The 16,753-nt window shown below is 34.0% G+C and overlaps 1 protein-coding gene across 5 annotated transcripts; it reads right to left on the reverse strand.

The window, feature by feature from the left end:
* Positions 1-1,700: 1,700 nt before the first annotated feature.
* On the reverse strand, positions 1,701-12,945 carry LOC110111023 (protein DETOXIFICATION 42). 5 transcript variants are annotated; one of them, XM_020842711.2, is made up of 16 exons: positions 12,813-12,945; positions 12,310-12,652; positions 10,370-10,518; positions 9,992-10,281; positions 9,616-9,737; positions 5,591-5,800; positions 5,227-5,420; positions 4,556-4,691; positions 4,228-4,324; positions 4,042-4,142; positions 3,790-3,953; positions 3,412-3,483; positions 3,214-3,330; positions 2,534-2,629; positions 2,328-2,449; positions 1,701-1,931 (listed from the first exon to the last, which is right to left on the reverse strand). In XM_020842711.2, exons 4-16 carry the CDS (start codon positions 10,186-10,188, stop codon positions 1,889-1,891), a joined length of 1,671 nt encoding a protein of 556 aa, XP_020698370.1. In that variant the 5' UTR covers positions 10,189-10,281; positions 10,370-10,518; positions 12,310-12,652; positions 12,813-12,945; the 3' UTR covers positions 1,701-1,888. The 5 variants fall into 5 exon arrangements, with proteins under 5 accessions (XP_020698370.1, XP_020698369.1, XP_028554575.1 ...); XM_020842710.2 differs by having other exon boundaries at positions 5,227-5,426; positions 12,813-12,943; XM_028698742.1 differs by lacking the exon at positions 10,370-10,518 and having other exon boundaries at positions 5,227-5,426; positions 12,813-12,943.
* Positions 12,946-16,753: the final 3,808 nt, after the last annotated feature.

A 16,753-nucleotide genomic window follows, 5' to 3' on the forward strand; every position in this document is an offset into this window, starting at 1 on the left:
GGATCATCTGAACTCCGATTTCAGCAAACTTACAGTCGAATTGATCGTCTCGGAAATACAAACCCAACAACACCAAATTTGACTCAATCTGAGCCTAAATGAGTCAAAATCAAGGACCCAAAGCGCTGTTGAAAAGTTTGAACCATAATTTGAGTTACCAAACATGATGTGCTTATAATCGAATCGAGTGGCTCGACAAGACGAATCCAACAAGCCCAAGATTGACAAATTCTAACATCATTAAGACCTTCAAATGTCTGACGAATGGTACACGATCAAGGGATTCAATATTGGTCATCTATCGAACCACTCCACATTTTCCCTTGATCCTCCTCCTATTTACGGGTCATGTCATCCTCAAAAAACTATAAATAACCCCTCATTTCTCTTGAGAGGGAACCGAAGCAACAAGAAGAATGAGAAGAGAAGAGAAGAATGATAGGAGGGAAGAAAATCCTCCTTGACCACCGCATGAATTATGCCAGATTTTTACAGAACGTCGAAATTCTGTCCGACTTCCACGTGACACCGAGATTCTGCCCGATTTCCACGGGACGCCGGAATCCTGCCCGACTTTCACGGGACGCCCGAGTTCCGCCCAACTTTCAAGTGACGCCAAAACTCCGCCGAATCTCCAAGTAACACTGGAATTCTGTCCGAACTTCAAATGACTCTGGAGTTTTGCCCGAATACCATCTAACGCATGTGTTCTCCCTGGCCGCAAACAGACGTTGGACTTCTACCTGACGTCTGACCTCTGCTCGTCACCATATTTCTACCCAACGTCAGACTTATGCCCGTTGTCGGGTTTTCACCGGACATCTATCTGATGTTGGATTTCTGTTCATTGTTGGACTTCTACCTAACACGACAAATACCTTATATGATTGCATACCGGATTTTTCGTACTAAGTTAAGACGCTAAATATTATATTTCTCTACCGCCGCGAATACTCCAGGACGCAACAACAACCAAGTCTTCTAATTTGTGTATGATTCATTTCTAAATTATCATAAAATTTCTATGATAAATCTCAATAGAACCCTCCATCTTATCATACATTAAATTTGGCTAAGGTAAAAAATTCAACTTGCCTTTCTTATCACCCAATAATTTTTGTAAATAATTAAATGATTTTTTAGTTTCTTAAAGGATTCATTCTCTATTATAAGATCATTGGCTAATATGAAATCAAATAAACTTATTTTAATATATTTTTCCTTTTCCATTAGCATAATATATCCTTTGATAACCTATCCTACTAAGGGTCTTTTTTGGGATGAGCAAGGAAAGTAATTTAAGCTTTGTTTTGTACGACTTTCTTACTAATTTAAGTATTTTTCTAGTAAAAAAATTTTACTTTTTGTACTAAAATGTTACTATAAGAAGAAGTAAGAAAATCATCCCAAACAAGACTCTAATTACTTTTGTTGCAAAAAATAACATTACTTCAAAATTTTCTATTATAAACTACTTCAGAAAAGAATAAGAAAGTTGTCACAAACAAAACCTTATTGTTAATAATCCCAATATTAAAAAAAAAACTTCAAATATGTCCCAACATCCTTACAATTTCCTCTTTTTGATTTAATTTCTTAACAATTTATGAAGCAAATCTAATTTTATATTTAGACCACAAATAACAAAAATCAAGAAATTGGACACAACATAAATATTTCTCCAAAAAAAAAAAAGACCATAATAATTGTGATGGAAGATTCATTTACCATAAATATTCAAGATGGCTGCAAAATGAAAACATACTCTGCTACAAATGATACAGAATTATTTATTTATTTATTTGACTGGACATTTTAAACAAATGGGCACAATTCTCAGATTAATTGGAGCTCCATGCATTGAGACACACCATATTTCTTAAATAATTCATTTCCGAATAAAAGTCCAGGGTCCAGTTGCTGAGCCCATCCTGTAAGCACCACAAGAACAACTTGTAAGTTTAGCAACAGATGGAAGTCAATGCATTGATTCCTCAACTCTTTAGAGAGGAATTAAAATAATCCCATAATGGAAAAACTATTCTGTGCGGAAGCGGAACCCCGTCCGGATGCCTAAGCCCGCGGCTCGGTACCGCTCGGTACTGCGGCTCGGTATGGCTAACGTGGCTCATTCGGATTGATATCCAGATGTAGAGCTGCGTTCGGCGTCCGCACAGAATAATCTCTCCCCATAATGAGACTATTTTGCTTACTTTTTAAAATTTTGAGGGACCATTTTGGTCCTTTAAAAAGAGTCGAGGAACCATTTTGATCATCTTCTCTTTTAATTTTTTTCTTAATAAAAAAAACAGAACAGCTAACAGTACCTCCAAACACTAGCTAACGTTCGCAAGCTCATGTAAATTGTTAGTGCAATCCATATTCCAACAAAGCCATGGCTATTAGATAGAAAAATCAAGGAAGGAATGCTCACAGCTGCTACTGCAACCTGAAGATTGATGGTTGAATATATGAGCTTTTAAAACAAAAGACAAAAGAGAATTTGTATAGATTTTAGTTCTCAACAACACACCATTGAATAGGCAGAGAAAGTGTAATCTGAAGCTCCAAAGTTTACACCATCAAACACGAAAGCCAGAGAGTTTATTGTTTGAGTTCCAGCAACAAACTGAGTAAAAATAAATGGCAAATAAGAATAGTTAGTCTTTTTTTAACATTCATCTACAAATGTCGCATATTTCATGAAGTATTCGGTGGTTGAGTGATAAATGATAGTCAAATGTGGATATAAATGATAAAATAATGTTTAAGGTTAAAGCAAGAGGCAAAAGATTAAGGTTTCGTTTGGGATGGCTTTTCTATTGTTTTTTAAGACAGCTTCCTAGTATAAAAATTAGGAAGCTGCTTTAAGAAGCAGAAAAAAAAATTGTCACAAACGAAGCCGGAATTCGGCAAACTTACAATCAAAATGAGTCTATGTGAATTATGAACTTACAACAATTTGAGGTCGATGATCATGAAAATGTTAAGATGGTTATAGCTCATGTGAACAAATATAAAATGTGGAATCATAAAGTCGGCTCCAAATAGTTGGGATAAGGCTAATGATGATGATGTTTCAAATGAGCATCAAATATTTTATATCTGAGGCTAAAACTATAAATAATATAAATGAGATACTGCAGCATTCTATATTAATAACAGTAAACTTGGGATTATCTGCATACAATTTTGTTTTATTGGACTACTCACAGGAATGGCTTTGTGAACTTGTTTTATCACATTGATGTCTTTTGTAAAGATTCCTGAACCGAATTGCAAGCCAAATCCCAGCAAAGCAGACAGGGCCAATCCGAGAACTATGCTTAACTGCAACCCACTTGCATATAAGTTTCCATAAAATATCACAATTGGCAAAATCTAGAAGAGTTTCAGTGAGGATGTAACTACCTGCAACACACGAGATGTAGCCGTTGCAACTTTTTGAAGGTCTCCTTTAGCAAACGCACTAGCCAATATAGCCTACAAAAGATTTACAGATCATTTGTTTTTTTTTTTTTCCTTACTTTAGGGGCTGTTTGGTATCGGATTTATCGTGGGATTTAAGTAAATCCTGGGATTTAAGTCGGATTTACGCTAAATCCAGCCAAACGGTTTTTGTGTGCGCATTAAATCCTCGGATTCCGTAAATTCCGGATTTACTGATTTACGGCTTAAATCCCGGATTTACTAAATCCCCCGGTTCACGGATTTACAGGATTTAATATTAGAAGCGTGCGAATGGGAGAAAGATGGCTACATCTGCCACTTGAAGTGGCATGAATATACCTGACCAGCAACAGCCAATCCATCAGCAAGAAGAGATGTAGATAACCAAACTTGCAAGCAGATTTGGAAAGCAGCCATGGGAGTTGGTCCATGGTGTGCAGCAAGTGATGCCGCCATTGTCACACAAAATGTCACTGCAATTACCCTTGCTAGCAGCAAAAATCCTGGTTTTCAACAGAAATTTCTAAGCACTTGGTCCAAACGATTCAGTCAAAAGTATTGAGAATGTTAAAAATAATCATAGTATCTTACCACATCTGAGAAACCTAGCAAATTTAAAAGATTTCATGCTATGTGGAACAATATCCACCATGTTGATTAATCTGCATAGCAGTATCAAGGTAATAAAGTACCTACAAGAAAATTTGTCATGAGATGTAAAGCGAAGAGAGTTTTCACATATAATTACCATCACAAATGGTAAGTGGTAGAACTTACTGAGATATGACATGGGCAATGGCAGCACCACTGACACCCATATGGAAAACAAATATCAGAATCGGGTCCAAAATTATGTTGGTCAGATCTCCAGCCACTGCATTGTGAAAAAGTAAAAAAAAGTTGGAATAAAATTATAATTTGAGCATTATAAATGCCATGCATGTTAGCATAGGTGGGCTCAAAGTTAAAGGTGTCTCTTTTAAAATAGATGGTATAAAGATCAACAGATATATTGCAAAAAACAAGAATGAAGCCACGAAATAATAAGATATGAGAGAAATCTCTCAGTGCTAAAAAATTATGGAAGAGGCTAGTTAATGCTCACTGGTAGCATATAAGGGCGTTCTAGTATCTTTAAAGCCACGAAACACTCCTTGCATAGACAAAGATAAGAGTACAGCAGGGGCACCAAGAGACCTTAATGTCAAATATCTCATTGCCGGAGCTAGCATTGGAGAGCCCTATCAAAAAGAAAAAAAAATCAATTGCAGGGCTCTAAAAAGTGGTCTAATAATAGAAACAATGAAGAAATTTTATTATTTTCATCAGGAACAAACAAAAAGTTCAGACGAAAAAAATAAATGATATACATTTGTTACTTTTCTAGCTAGTGGTATGGATCAAGCAACTCATGCTACAATCATTTATCATAAAGAGAAGAGTATTTTTGTGCCTATCTATTCAATCTTAGACATTTAGCGTTTGTTTGGATATTTGCTTTATAGAGATGAAACCATCACAAAATACACAATTTAGATTTTTTTTTTTGTTTAATTTGTCTCCTTATGAAGAGTTTTCTGGATACTATAACAGGTAAAAAGATGTACCAAAATTGGTGATGCAAATTATCAACTACTCTGTATTCCTCTATGTGATTCAATACAGAACATGTCCATATCATGATTTCACAAAATCCCAGAAATAGTTGCAAAACCAATATCTACTTAATGAAGGAAATGAAATAAAGTTCAACATAATTGAATCCTATCCACATACCCTTTTCACTCCCATTACGTGCAAGACGAATTTTGCTGTAACAATGAGAAGAATTGCCTGAAGCATTCCAAGAACTACGCCAACAAACAAGGCTGTTGACACTGACGGTATGAATTTTCTCTTTTTTCCAGTTGTTGATAAGTTTGTGCATGTATTGGCAATATTTGACAAGTTGCTTCCGATCTTCTTAGCATCTGAAACTGGTTGAAAAGAAAAGGTAGCCACTTAGGAGTTTACACCAATATAAATATAGTGTTAGTACAAAGTGCAAACTTTTTTATGCTATATTAGTTTAATTTTCCATTTTACATCTTTAAATACAGAATTACTCAACGCTAAGGATGACTTTATGAAGGGTGGATACCTTCGCTAGAAGGAGCTGACACTTTAGTTTCATCAATTACAGTAGCTTTTTCCAAGTCTGCATTTCCTTTTTCTTCAAGGATGTTGCTACATAGAGCATCTTCCTCTGCTACAAAGGATGTTGTAACACTAACAAGAGGATAAATAGCAACTTTTGAAACTTGGTTGAATATAGCAATAGAAACTCCTACAGCTGCAAGCTCCACTGAACCTGTAAGCAATTCACCCAAAAAAAGTAGTAAATGACATTGTTTAGAAGGTAAAATATCAAGGCTAACATTGATTGATTCATCACCTAAACAACTGGTAAAAAAAGAAGCAAATAATTACTCGTGGCTTCTGAGGTCTGAAATACAAAAAGTAAGAAAATACCAAGAAGTCAGTTATACAAGGCGTCCTCATAGGACTTTCCTTATCTTCAAAAACATTTCTATGGAAGCAAATCTTCTATGAGTTATATACCTATACATGATTTCAAAATATGAGAAAAACCCAAAATAGGATTCCGACTATTAGCAAGTGCACAATTTAGTTCCAGAGTTTTGCAATACATTAATTTAGTCCAATGACTACTGAAAATTGATCTAATTTGGTCCCAATGCCGAAAATAATAGTTAAAAGTTAGCACCAAAAATAAATATAAGGGTGTTTAGGTAATCCAAGTATATGTGAAATTATACTGCTTATTTTTCTCTATTTTGTCATTTAATGAATTATAAATACACATAAAAATCAAAATGAGGTGAATGAGTAATAAAAATTAACCTATTAAAACGACAATATTCTTTTATCAATTATCTAGGATGAGTGTTGATATATCATAAAAAATTAATCATGATCGGGCACGAATCTCAAGGCCATATTAAGTTGGAAACTTCCAAAATTAAATTTGGGGCCATCCAAACTTTGATTTTTGCAAACTTATAGTTGAACTGAATGTCTCAAAAAGACAAACCCAACAACACCAAATTCAACCCAATCCAAGCCCAAATGGGTCCAAATCAAAGATCTGAAGAGCATTTGGAAGGTTCAAATCATAAATTGGATTACCAAAAGGTTTCCAAATGTGACATGCTTATAGTCGAATCGAGCGGCTCAACGAGACGAATCGAGCGGCTCAACAAGACGAATCCAATGAGTCCAAGTTCGTCGAATTCTGACATCATTAAGACACTCAAATACTCGATAAACAGTTCATGATAAAAGGAATAGATATCGGCCGTCCATTCAACACACTCTCAACATGCCTTTGATCTCCTCCCAATTTATTGGTCATGTCACTCCCAAAAAACTATAAATAGACATCTCATTCTTCTTGAAGAGGAAGGAAGCAGGGAAGCAAGGAAGAGAAAGAAGAGAGGAGAGGAAGAGACATCTGGGATCTCTCTTCTCACCAAGCTCCTCCTCGACCATCGTCTGGCCATCGACTGTCGCTGAACTTATTCTCGACCACCATTGTCACCAAACTTCATCCTGGCCACTAACTTTTTGTCGAATTTACGCCCGGCCACCGACCATCACCGAAATTCCACCCGACCACCAATTATTATTGGACTTACGTCCGGCCACCGATTATCGTCCGATTTCTTTCCGACAACCGTCGTCATACTACAGTATTTCCGACCTCCGTCGCCAAATAATGGTCCATCTGACCTTCGTTACTTGTCGACTACGGTCCTTTCAACATCCATTGCCAGATTATGATATTTCTAACCTCTTTCGCCCGCTGACTATGATCTTTCCGACCTCTATCATCAGATAAAGGCCCTTCCGACCTATGTCGCCTACCGATTATGGTCATGATGACAAAACAAACATGTCAATATTGACTCTTCCAATTCCCACCATGTAATGCACTCTATATGATGTATATTTGCTAAATCAAGCAAAGGCCTTCTCCCCAAGGAAGGGCCTTATTTGTAATCGACTGCAAACACTAGTGGATTCATTAAAATTGGGCCAAGCCCCACGGTTTTTCCCCCTTCAGGGGTTTTCATGTAAAAACTCTGGTGTCTCTTCTGAACGCTACACCCTTCTCTTTTATTTGATTGTGTGTTGGATCTTTGTACAAAGCTAAGACGTTAAACTCTATATTTCTCTATCGTTGCGAATATTCTAGGACACAACAAGTGTAGGTTTTTATATGAAGTAAATTGGATCACATCCACATGTAAAACATCACTTACGCTCACTGACCTACATAAATAAGTTTGGCAGGGGCAGTAATTGTTGTCCAATTGAATTTAAAAGTGCCTTAAAATTTCCTTGAATTATTCCTATATAGGGCTGCAAGCGAACCAAACGTTCGACGAGCTACTCGATGTTCGGTTCGATTAAAACTCATTCGTGATCTTTTAATTAACTAAACAAACGAACTTGAACAATATTTTAAATACTCGATTATTAAATAAACAAACTTGAACACTAATGTGTTCGGCTCATTTATGTTTGCGAACAACATCATTTGAAGTTCATGAACAAGCTCGACATTAAGCTCGATAAAAGCTCGATATGACTATTTATTTATAAATTATTTCCTTTATTGATGCTACTTTTATGTTCATAGAAAATTGCTTTTATTATAAATATGTTTGCTCAAATATATGTTCAGGAACGTATTTATTTGATAGTTAAAAAAAATTGTTAGATATGTTTATGAACATGTTCGATGTAATCATTTATTAGGAAGCTCGATAAAGCTCGTTTGTTAAGTTAATGAACATCTAAAAGTAGAAATCGTTTATAGCTCGTTCATGTTTGTTTGTTTAAAGCTCGATAAGCACTAAACAAACGAACATGAACTGAAAATGAACCGAACATGAACACTCATTAATTTAAATGAACCAAATATGAACACAAATAATAAAGCTCGAACAAACATGAACCAAACTTGAACAAGCCAATATTAAATGAACATAAACATGAATACTCACATACTCGGCTCGGCTCGGTTCGTTTGCAGCCCTATTCCTATAGCATTGTCTGTATTGTGCGATATTATTTGGAACTATTCTCATGATGAGATCAACCTCATATTTTTCACCAAGAGCATAATGTCTGAACTGTAGTGACTAACCGAGGAAGCACCACCCTTTCTCTCAGGAGGATCAAACTTCATAACGTCACTGACATGTGACTCCTCTCCATTTCATACTTTCTAAGACAACTTAATCATCCAAGCTGTCACTTATATCAAAGGAAACCCAATAAAATCAACCCCTTCTACACCTGAGAATGTCATCTATGCATGGAGGCTATTGTCTACACCTGTCCATCCAAGATGGAAGAAAATCAGACTTTTCTATCTTGAACAAATTTAAACAAAGCCAATCTAAGCTTAGTCGTGTGTTCTAAGTATTTTGACACTAATTGACTATTCCTGGATATCCCCAAACAGGTCTATAAATCAGTTCAAGGTTAGTCATTTTAATGGATCTCTTTATTTCAAGAAAGTTTTAAAACTCCAAGGAAATCCTCTAGCTTCCAAGTTCTTTGCCTCTTATGGATCCTAAGAGTTCAGCTTCCCCACATCAAGAGCCCTCCAGGGCGATTTGAGGTTTACCATTCCAGCTCTTAAATTCCAGCAGCACATGATCCTCTTACCATTCAACAAATAGACCCTCTCTCGTAGTTACTAATATGAGCATTGGAGTTCATTTTCGAGAGGAAAACTCTTGAGTTGGACACTGACTTATTGCTTTTTGAACTGTTGGCATCAGGATTCAGCTGTAAGCTACAACAAAATCCAACTTGAAGAACCAAAGATCAATTAGGAATATCTATTTTCTTTACCTTGCCTTCTAGGATTAAAAAAAAAACTTCTAAGCAAACTATGAGCAGGAAGACATTATGAAATTAATTTTATTAAAACCAGATCCACCCTCAAATAGTTGAGATAAAGTTATTATTATAACGATGATGGTGGTGGTGGTGATTTTATTAAAATTGAATTATTATTATTATTATTGCATTCAGAAAAATCCTTAAGCATAAATAAAGGAAAAAAATTCAGGATCAGTGACAAACCTAATCGACCAATAAATGCGGTATCGATCAACGAAGCAAGAGGATCAGCTGCTAGAGCCAGCGCTGCAGGAATTGCAATTCTTGCAACCTCCCTACCTAGCTCATCCAACTTGAAGACACAGCTGATCATTCAAACATGAAAAATACAGTGGATTAAATACTTTCACAGTATGGAAAATGTAATATAAACACTACCTAAAATTAGACCAGTCAGTAATAGAATAAACATAAACCCCTCAGCAGTTAGCTATGACTGAAGAACAAAATGGGTATCTTGTTGAAGCCATAGCAACATTTTGAAAGGCAATTAATGAACTACCTCATCAATATGCAGGTTCTGCATAAAGTTGAGATCATGTAAATCAGCAACTCTTACCGTATGTCGTGGAAGAAAAGATAAATTCCAGTCTTCCTTGGAATTACCGGAGCCGATAGAATTGGAACACCATCCACAGTTTTATCATTAGTTGTAGTCTCACTTTCATTGACCAATACATGAGGTGTTCTTCTTGTTTCATTTAGATTATCTTGGACACAAAGTACCTTATTTGATGAATCATGGGTGTTTTCCATAAGTAAATGACCCTCTGGGTGAGAATAAAAGATGAGGTTCCAGATTTCTCTAGTAGATAGCAAGAACTCTCTGGAAAGTTATAATAAATCCTCCTGCAGTTAATGAGATGCTGTTATGAAGGAGACAAATGCTTAGAAGAGAAATGGCCTTAAAGAAAACATTAAGCTGGTAAAATCATACTTCGGCTAGAAAAGTCTTCAAATGCGAATCCTGATGTTAACAGGAAAACTTATCATGCAAGCGTCTTCTAGCATGAAAAATCAAAGAAAAACAATGGCGCTTTAAATGCATAGGCCATAAGTGAAGCCCACCCAAGTTCTGTGAATCCCCTGTAGCCGACAAAACAGTAGCTATCAGTCTGGCAGATTCTTGTAAGGAAAACAAACTACCATTTGGGTTAAAAAAAAAAAACAGAAATAGAAATAAAAAAATTTCAGAGCGGCATCGAAGGAATAAGAATTTCATAATATGGGAGAAAGGGAATCAGGGTGATGTAGCCCACTTTAGTCTATTGATTGATAGTTTAGGTCTCCAAAAATGAAATTTTGGATTATGTTTTGAGATTAAATTCGCTAAAAAAAAAACTTTGATGTCCCAATTAGATTCTGTCCTTCGAATCAAACTCTCCACAGCTTAATTATTGAGTGACTTGGCAACATAGCAGCGCATGAAAGGCTTCAGAAAATTCCAAAATTTAAGAAGAGGCCACAAAAATTCGAGTCTAAACTTATGGATCTCGTACGTCCAAGCAGTCAAACAAAAACATTCAAGAACAGGAGATGACTTCAGAGAGGAAGAAAGTGAAAGAAAGACCGGAAACAAGATAAAATCATACGAATTCACCCAATTTCACTGCTTTCTTTCCACTGGCTATCTACCAACATAACAAAAAGGGAATCCACCTCCTCAAGATACAAAATTCAGCTTTGTCTCAGTCTCGGCGTCCCATATACGTTAAAGAGAATACAAACAAAGGTTAAGATGCCAGAAGCCTGGAAATGCTCCGCTTCCTGAGCTTTAAAGCAACAATGGAATGCTCCCTCGCTTTCGTTGCTCGAATTGAGTTCCAGGACCGTTTCCATTCCGAGGAGCATCTCATAGAATCCGACTTCCATGAGTTGTCGACCGAGGAACTTTGAACTCCACTGCAAAGAACAATTTTTTGGATAGTTGGGACGGAGGAGATTCCAATGCTCCCCATCTGCTCGACCTCGACCTGAAATCTTTGAAATTTTGAATAAGGGTGGCAACAAGCACAGGAAATTTAGGGCCTGGGATTTTTTTTTGGGGTTTCAGGCGATGCTCAGACTAGGTCGGGAACCGATTTCGCGCCATCTTACCTGTAGTAGTCTTTACTATGCCACGTGTTAGCGGTAGCAACGGGTGGAAGGATTCAAATTTGACTCATTTAATTGAACAGCTCTAAATTTTGAGGAATGGTGTGTGTGATTTGAAAATATTTTGATCTGGTGTTTTGACAATTAATCAAGAAATTTTAATATCTAAAAAATATAAATATTTTATTTTAAAATTCAATATGAAAATCAAAAGATTACCAATTACATATTTATGATGATATTTATTATATTGCTTTACATAATTTTATCATTTATTAAATTTATTTATATTTTTGAATTTAACTTATCTCTCTTATGAAAAATAATTTTAGTATACTTAAAACAAATTATTGACAAATATTAACTCATTGAATTTAAGCCACGATCCATTTATTAAGTCAAGTTGAGCTATTTTATAAACACTAATTTTACTTTAAATCAATAGCAAGGATTATAATTTTGATGCTTCTAATTAGAAAAAACAAAATTAAAAATATAAATTAATATAGAAAACGAATAATGAAAAAATATAAAAAAAGTAAAAAAAAAAATTTAGCATGCTTATTTATATGACATGATTGATGTATGAGGATGTATGATTTGTAAATAACATACATGATAGTTTTTCATCATGCATGCATAACATAATTACATGAAGATGATATAATGATGATAAATTTTACACCAAAAATCTAATGCATTAGCTAGAAGAAATAATGCATTATAAAATAGAAATTAAGCATGACATGAACATATTACATATGCACATATGATAATGAATACCTTAGCAAGCTTAACAGATAGATCTTATCTTTCCTTTCTTAGTATATCTCCAAAGTTTCCACCTTTAGCATCAAAAGCCATGCATGAATAGCCATTTCTCCCATCTTCTTCTTCCTTCTCTGAAGTTTCTGATCTTCACTGGTCCACGAATTCACATCAGAAGAGCCTTCAGCGGCCATTTTAAGGCCAAGTGGAGTTCATTAAAGTGCTATGGAAACAAGTTGGTCTCTGTAGGATTTCCATTATGGTTCTGCAGTCAATGCTTCTTCACCAAGTAATTATAATTTACACGCAGCTGGCACCTTTCAGTGCTTACTGCTGATGTATCAAAGCCTCATTGGACCTGTAAGATTGGTTAAAACAATGAAGTTGCAGATAATTAATATCAAAATTTATTATTTTTGAATCATGAAGATAAAAAGTTTAGGGCAAAATGATATAAAAAATTACATTATTGTATTGTGACAGAATATTGATTTGCTGTAAATGGATGGAATTCAAACCTGCTGAAAATTTGCTGTAAATCTTCAATGTAATTTTGTTATGGAAGATTGTTCATTAGAAACTAAAAGCGCTTGTGATGGCTTAGCGTGTGGGTCTCTCGTAAATCAAATAAGTAGCTTTTTGTAAAAGAAAAGAAGATATGAAGAATTTAGCACTGAGAAGAGGAAAGTTTAAGTGCTATAAAAGTAAAGATTTGAGAGAAAATATGTATGGTATCTTTTTGGTTTAAGAGTTAAAATTTCATAAGAAAAATTCAGAGTTGAGCGCATTCATATTTGGATATGAACTGATGACAAATTATTACAAAAAGTATAAAATTATAGGGTAAAATTTTAAACTAAGTATCTTATTAATTTAATTTAGTCAGTTAACCAACAGAAAGTTTTTTTTTTAATTTTTATTTTTTATTTTTTATTTTTTTTTAAGTTGGCAATGTCGCCCGTTCAGCCATATCCCTTTTATCCCCCGAAAACTAGTTTGAGGTTAGTTTTTTTTTTTTTTCATTTAATTTTTTTGTGGTTAAAATTGCTATATGTTGTGTTTATTTTAAATTAGGCGAAGTTCTTTCTAAGTATATACATTATATTTAGATCTCACCTAAGTAATTTTGTTAGGTTTAGTTATATGTCATTTTCTTGGCCAAACAGTCTTTTGATATTTTATTTTTTGGAATTCCAAGTATTTTATTATTTGTGTTTTTGCAATGCTGGATTGTGTTTTTTTTTGTGCCTTTTAATATGATAATTAACTGTAAAATTATTATGTATTATTTTTAAATATATTTATATTAATTTAATTTGTAACATTAAAACTATAATTTTGTATTCAATATTATAATTTATGATAAATGATGTTTTTTATGAATGATGTTGATTTATGTAAGCAAAAAGCCCAGTGATTTCTAGACAAGGAGCGTATTTGTTCTTATTTATGGCGAATAATTTTCTTTAGATGATAAGTATGCACCAACATATATTTGTGGTACTTATCATCCCTTGTAATTGATAGCTAACACGAAATTGAAGCAGTTAAAGTTTAGGGTACTCAAAGCACTTAAATATGATACATCAAAGTATATTTCTATATTAGTTTGTCATTTGCCCTTAGGGAATGATCAATTTATAGCTTCGGCCGTGGAGAATGATGAGGTATATGAAATAGTATTATCGCATGCTATTGGATATGTGGAGGTTGAATAGATAAAATAGCTTAGTAATAATGCTAAGAATATCACACCCCAAGTGCATGAATCATTCAGTTTGGAGGAAAGAATAGAAGGTGGTTCGATGATTCCACTAGTTGAACCGCAATATGCTACGTAAGTTCTTCATGTTAATCCCTATTGATTCAAGTATAAATTTATGGATGTATTATTTTTATTAACATATATTCTTTCTTTTTTCTTTTTTGTAATGGAGGAAAGGCAACAAAATCATTGTCATAATGTATTGGGACCTTCCGTGAGATCATCACTCGCTGTTGATGATGGTTATGAAGCGATGAGCAGCGGATCCAGCGAGCCGGGTGATGGTGATCATGTAGTATGTGGTGTAGATGAAGTGAATATTGATATGAATACTGAGATAAATAGCGCCATACAACGATATTGTTACACTAATATTGACATTGTAGAGGGCATGATTGCAAATAATAATTTTGTTAAGACATGTTTGAGCACTCAGGAATGGGATGAGGATGTAATAGATGATAATGACAATATTTAGTACCAAGTCGAAGAAGAGTTTTCAACTCTCAACCAATAAACTAAGTTGTGTTGCATGCAGGCAACTCTTCTATCATCATATTAGTCTTATAATATATATTTTTATGAAAAGTTACAAAAGGTAGTGATGAGAGAAGCACTAACCTAATTTTATCTTATCCACTACGACTTACCTATCCACTTTAGGAGCACTAAACGTAGCAGAGAGGTACTGCATTTGTCTTTAAGGGAATATGTTTCACTAAAGAGAGGACCTGCAATTTGCATTACATGGATGGTCGATCATAAATAATGTTGAATATGTTGCGATTGCTTTGAAGAGACAGAAAATAACATTGGTTTGTGCTAAAAACAGCATGTCGGGCAATCCATGTTTATGGCGTGAGTGAATTAAAGACAAGCTCACACACTTATCACATATGCAAGTTTCAAATTCAAGATCTCTTCATTAATAGCATAAACTCTCAACCAATAAACTAAGTTGTGTTGCATGCAGGCAACTCTTCTATCATCATATTAGTCTTATAATATCTATTTTTATGAAAAGTTACAAAAGGTAGTGATGAGAGAAGCACTAACCTAATTTTATCTTATCCACTACGACTTACCTATCCACTTTAGGAGCACTAAACGTAGCAGAGAGGTACTGCATTTGTCTTTAATCTCTTTTCCATTATCGATTTTTTTTTTCCTTTTATCTGCCGATATTTATTAAAAAAGTGCAATTAAATGATGAAAATAAACTCTTTATTGTCCTATAGCCATAAATTAATAACTAATAAGTGATGAAGTAAACTTTTAATAGAAAAAAAGATGAAATAAATTATCCTTAGTTAAAAAAATGAGAGAACTAAAAAGCTTCATTTAAGACAGTTTTGGTACTACTTTGCAAAGTAAATTTTTCGTACAATTTTTTTTAAAAAATAAAATTTATTGTAAAAAAAATATTTTAAAAATAAAAAAAATTTGTCCCAAATGAAACTTAATACTAATGATTATATGTAGCATATTTTACTTAAGAAGATGAAATTTATTAGGTGAATAATATTGCAAATGTCATAAAGAATAGATAAATATTTCATAATATCATAACAAATTTTGTAATAATTTCAAAAAATTAAATCATTAAATTAGAATTTTTAAAATTAAGATAAAAAGTTTATAATTATAATTTATGAGACATGGTGACATATAGACCAATTACTATTATCATTTATAATTTGAAAAAGCTAGGGAATTTTATGCTTCATTTGGGACGGCGCCTTTTTTAATGCTTTGTAAAGTAATTTTTTAGTAAAAAATATTTTAAATAAAAAAAATTATACTTAAAGTCTGCTTTTAAAAATAATTAAAAAGTTGTCCCAAGCGAAACTTTAATCTCACCACAATTCATTCATCTCTTTGAATAAGCCGACTCAACCTCACCCTCTATATAGAGATTGCCCATAAGCAGCATCTGCACAATTGATGCTATTTATGCTGAGGATCGAGAATGAGGGAAATCTCGTCATTTCATAACTATTTGATCGATTGCGGCACTACATAATGATTAATGAGAGAACAAACATGCTTATCATTTTCCTGTTAAAATTCACGATATACTTAAGAAAATTGCAATAAAAATTAATTTAATAATAATAGTTGTGCTCTTAGCGCAAAAATATTTTATTCAATTTACCTAAGAAAAAAATATACAAAATGTAATTAATGCGCTATTTTTTAAATATTTTTTTATTTATTTTAAATGGCCTATGGATCACTCAATCTTGAAAATTAGGTAGGCGTCATTGTCAATTATTATAAGTACGGAATTACGGGGGACATCCTCCACAAACTAAATATTTTTTAATAAAAGGTGAAGCAGACACGCATGCGGTGCTCCGCTCGCTCCCTCTCAGCAAATATTGTTCTGCCTACGTGTCAATAATGCTTTAGCTAAAGAGTCGGCCTGGTGGACCATGGGGTAAGAAGATATGCGTATGAAGCGAGGGGCAAGGGTGACGGGAAGCGAGGCACGTGGCGGCCACACGCTGTGGTAGAATTTTGCTTTGTCACGAAAATAAAAAAAATAATTAGTTGAAGGTGACGGTGTCGTCTCCGTATGCTCTGAAAGTCAAATGTGAAATTAGATTTAATAAAATAAATAAATATTTTTTAGGCAAAACTATGATAAAGATTATTTTTAAATAGGATGCCAATCAATAATGTGATTTGTTA

This window comes from Dendrobium catenatum, unplaced genomic scaffold (genome assembly GCF_001605985.2).
Source record: "Dendrobium catenatum unplaced genomic scaffold, ASM160598v2 fragScaff_scaffold_1132, whole genome shotgun sequence".
In the NCBI taxonomy this organism is placed as follows: Eukaryota; Viridiplantae; Streptophyta; class Magnoliopsida; order Asparagales; family Orchidaceae; genus Dendrobium; species Dendrobium catenatum.

Coding starts and splice junctions, on each gene's coding strand:
- LOC110111023 (XM_028698742.1), bottom strand. CDS start 10,188: ATGGAAAACACCCATGATTCATCAAATAAGGTACTTTGTGTCCAAGAT. Junction 5,427..5,590: donor GTCAGCTCCTTCTAGCGAAG/GTATCCACCCTT, acceptor CTTTTCAACCAG/TTTCAGATGCTAAGAAGATC. Junction 3,484..3,789: donor GATTGGCTGTTGCTGGTCAG/GTATATTCATGC, acceptor AATCTTTTGTAG/GCTATATTGGCTAGTGCGTT.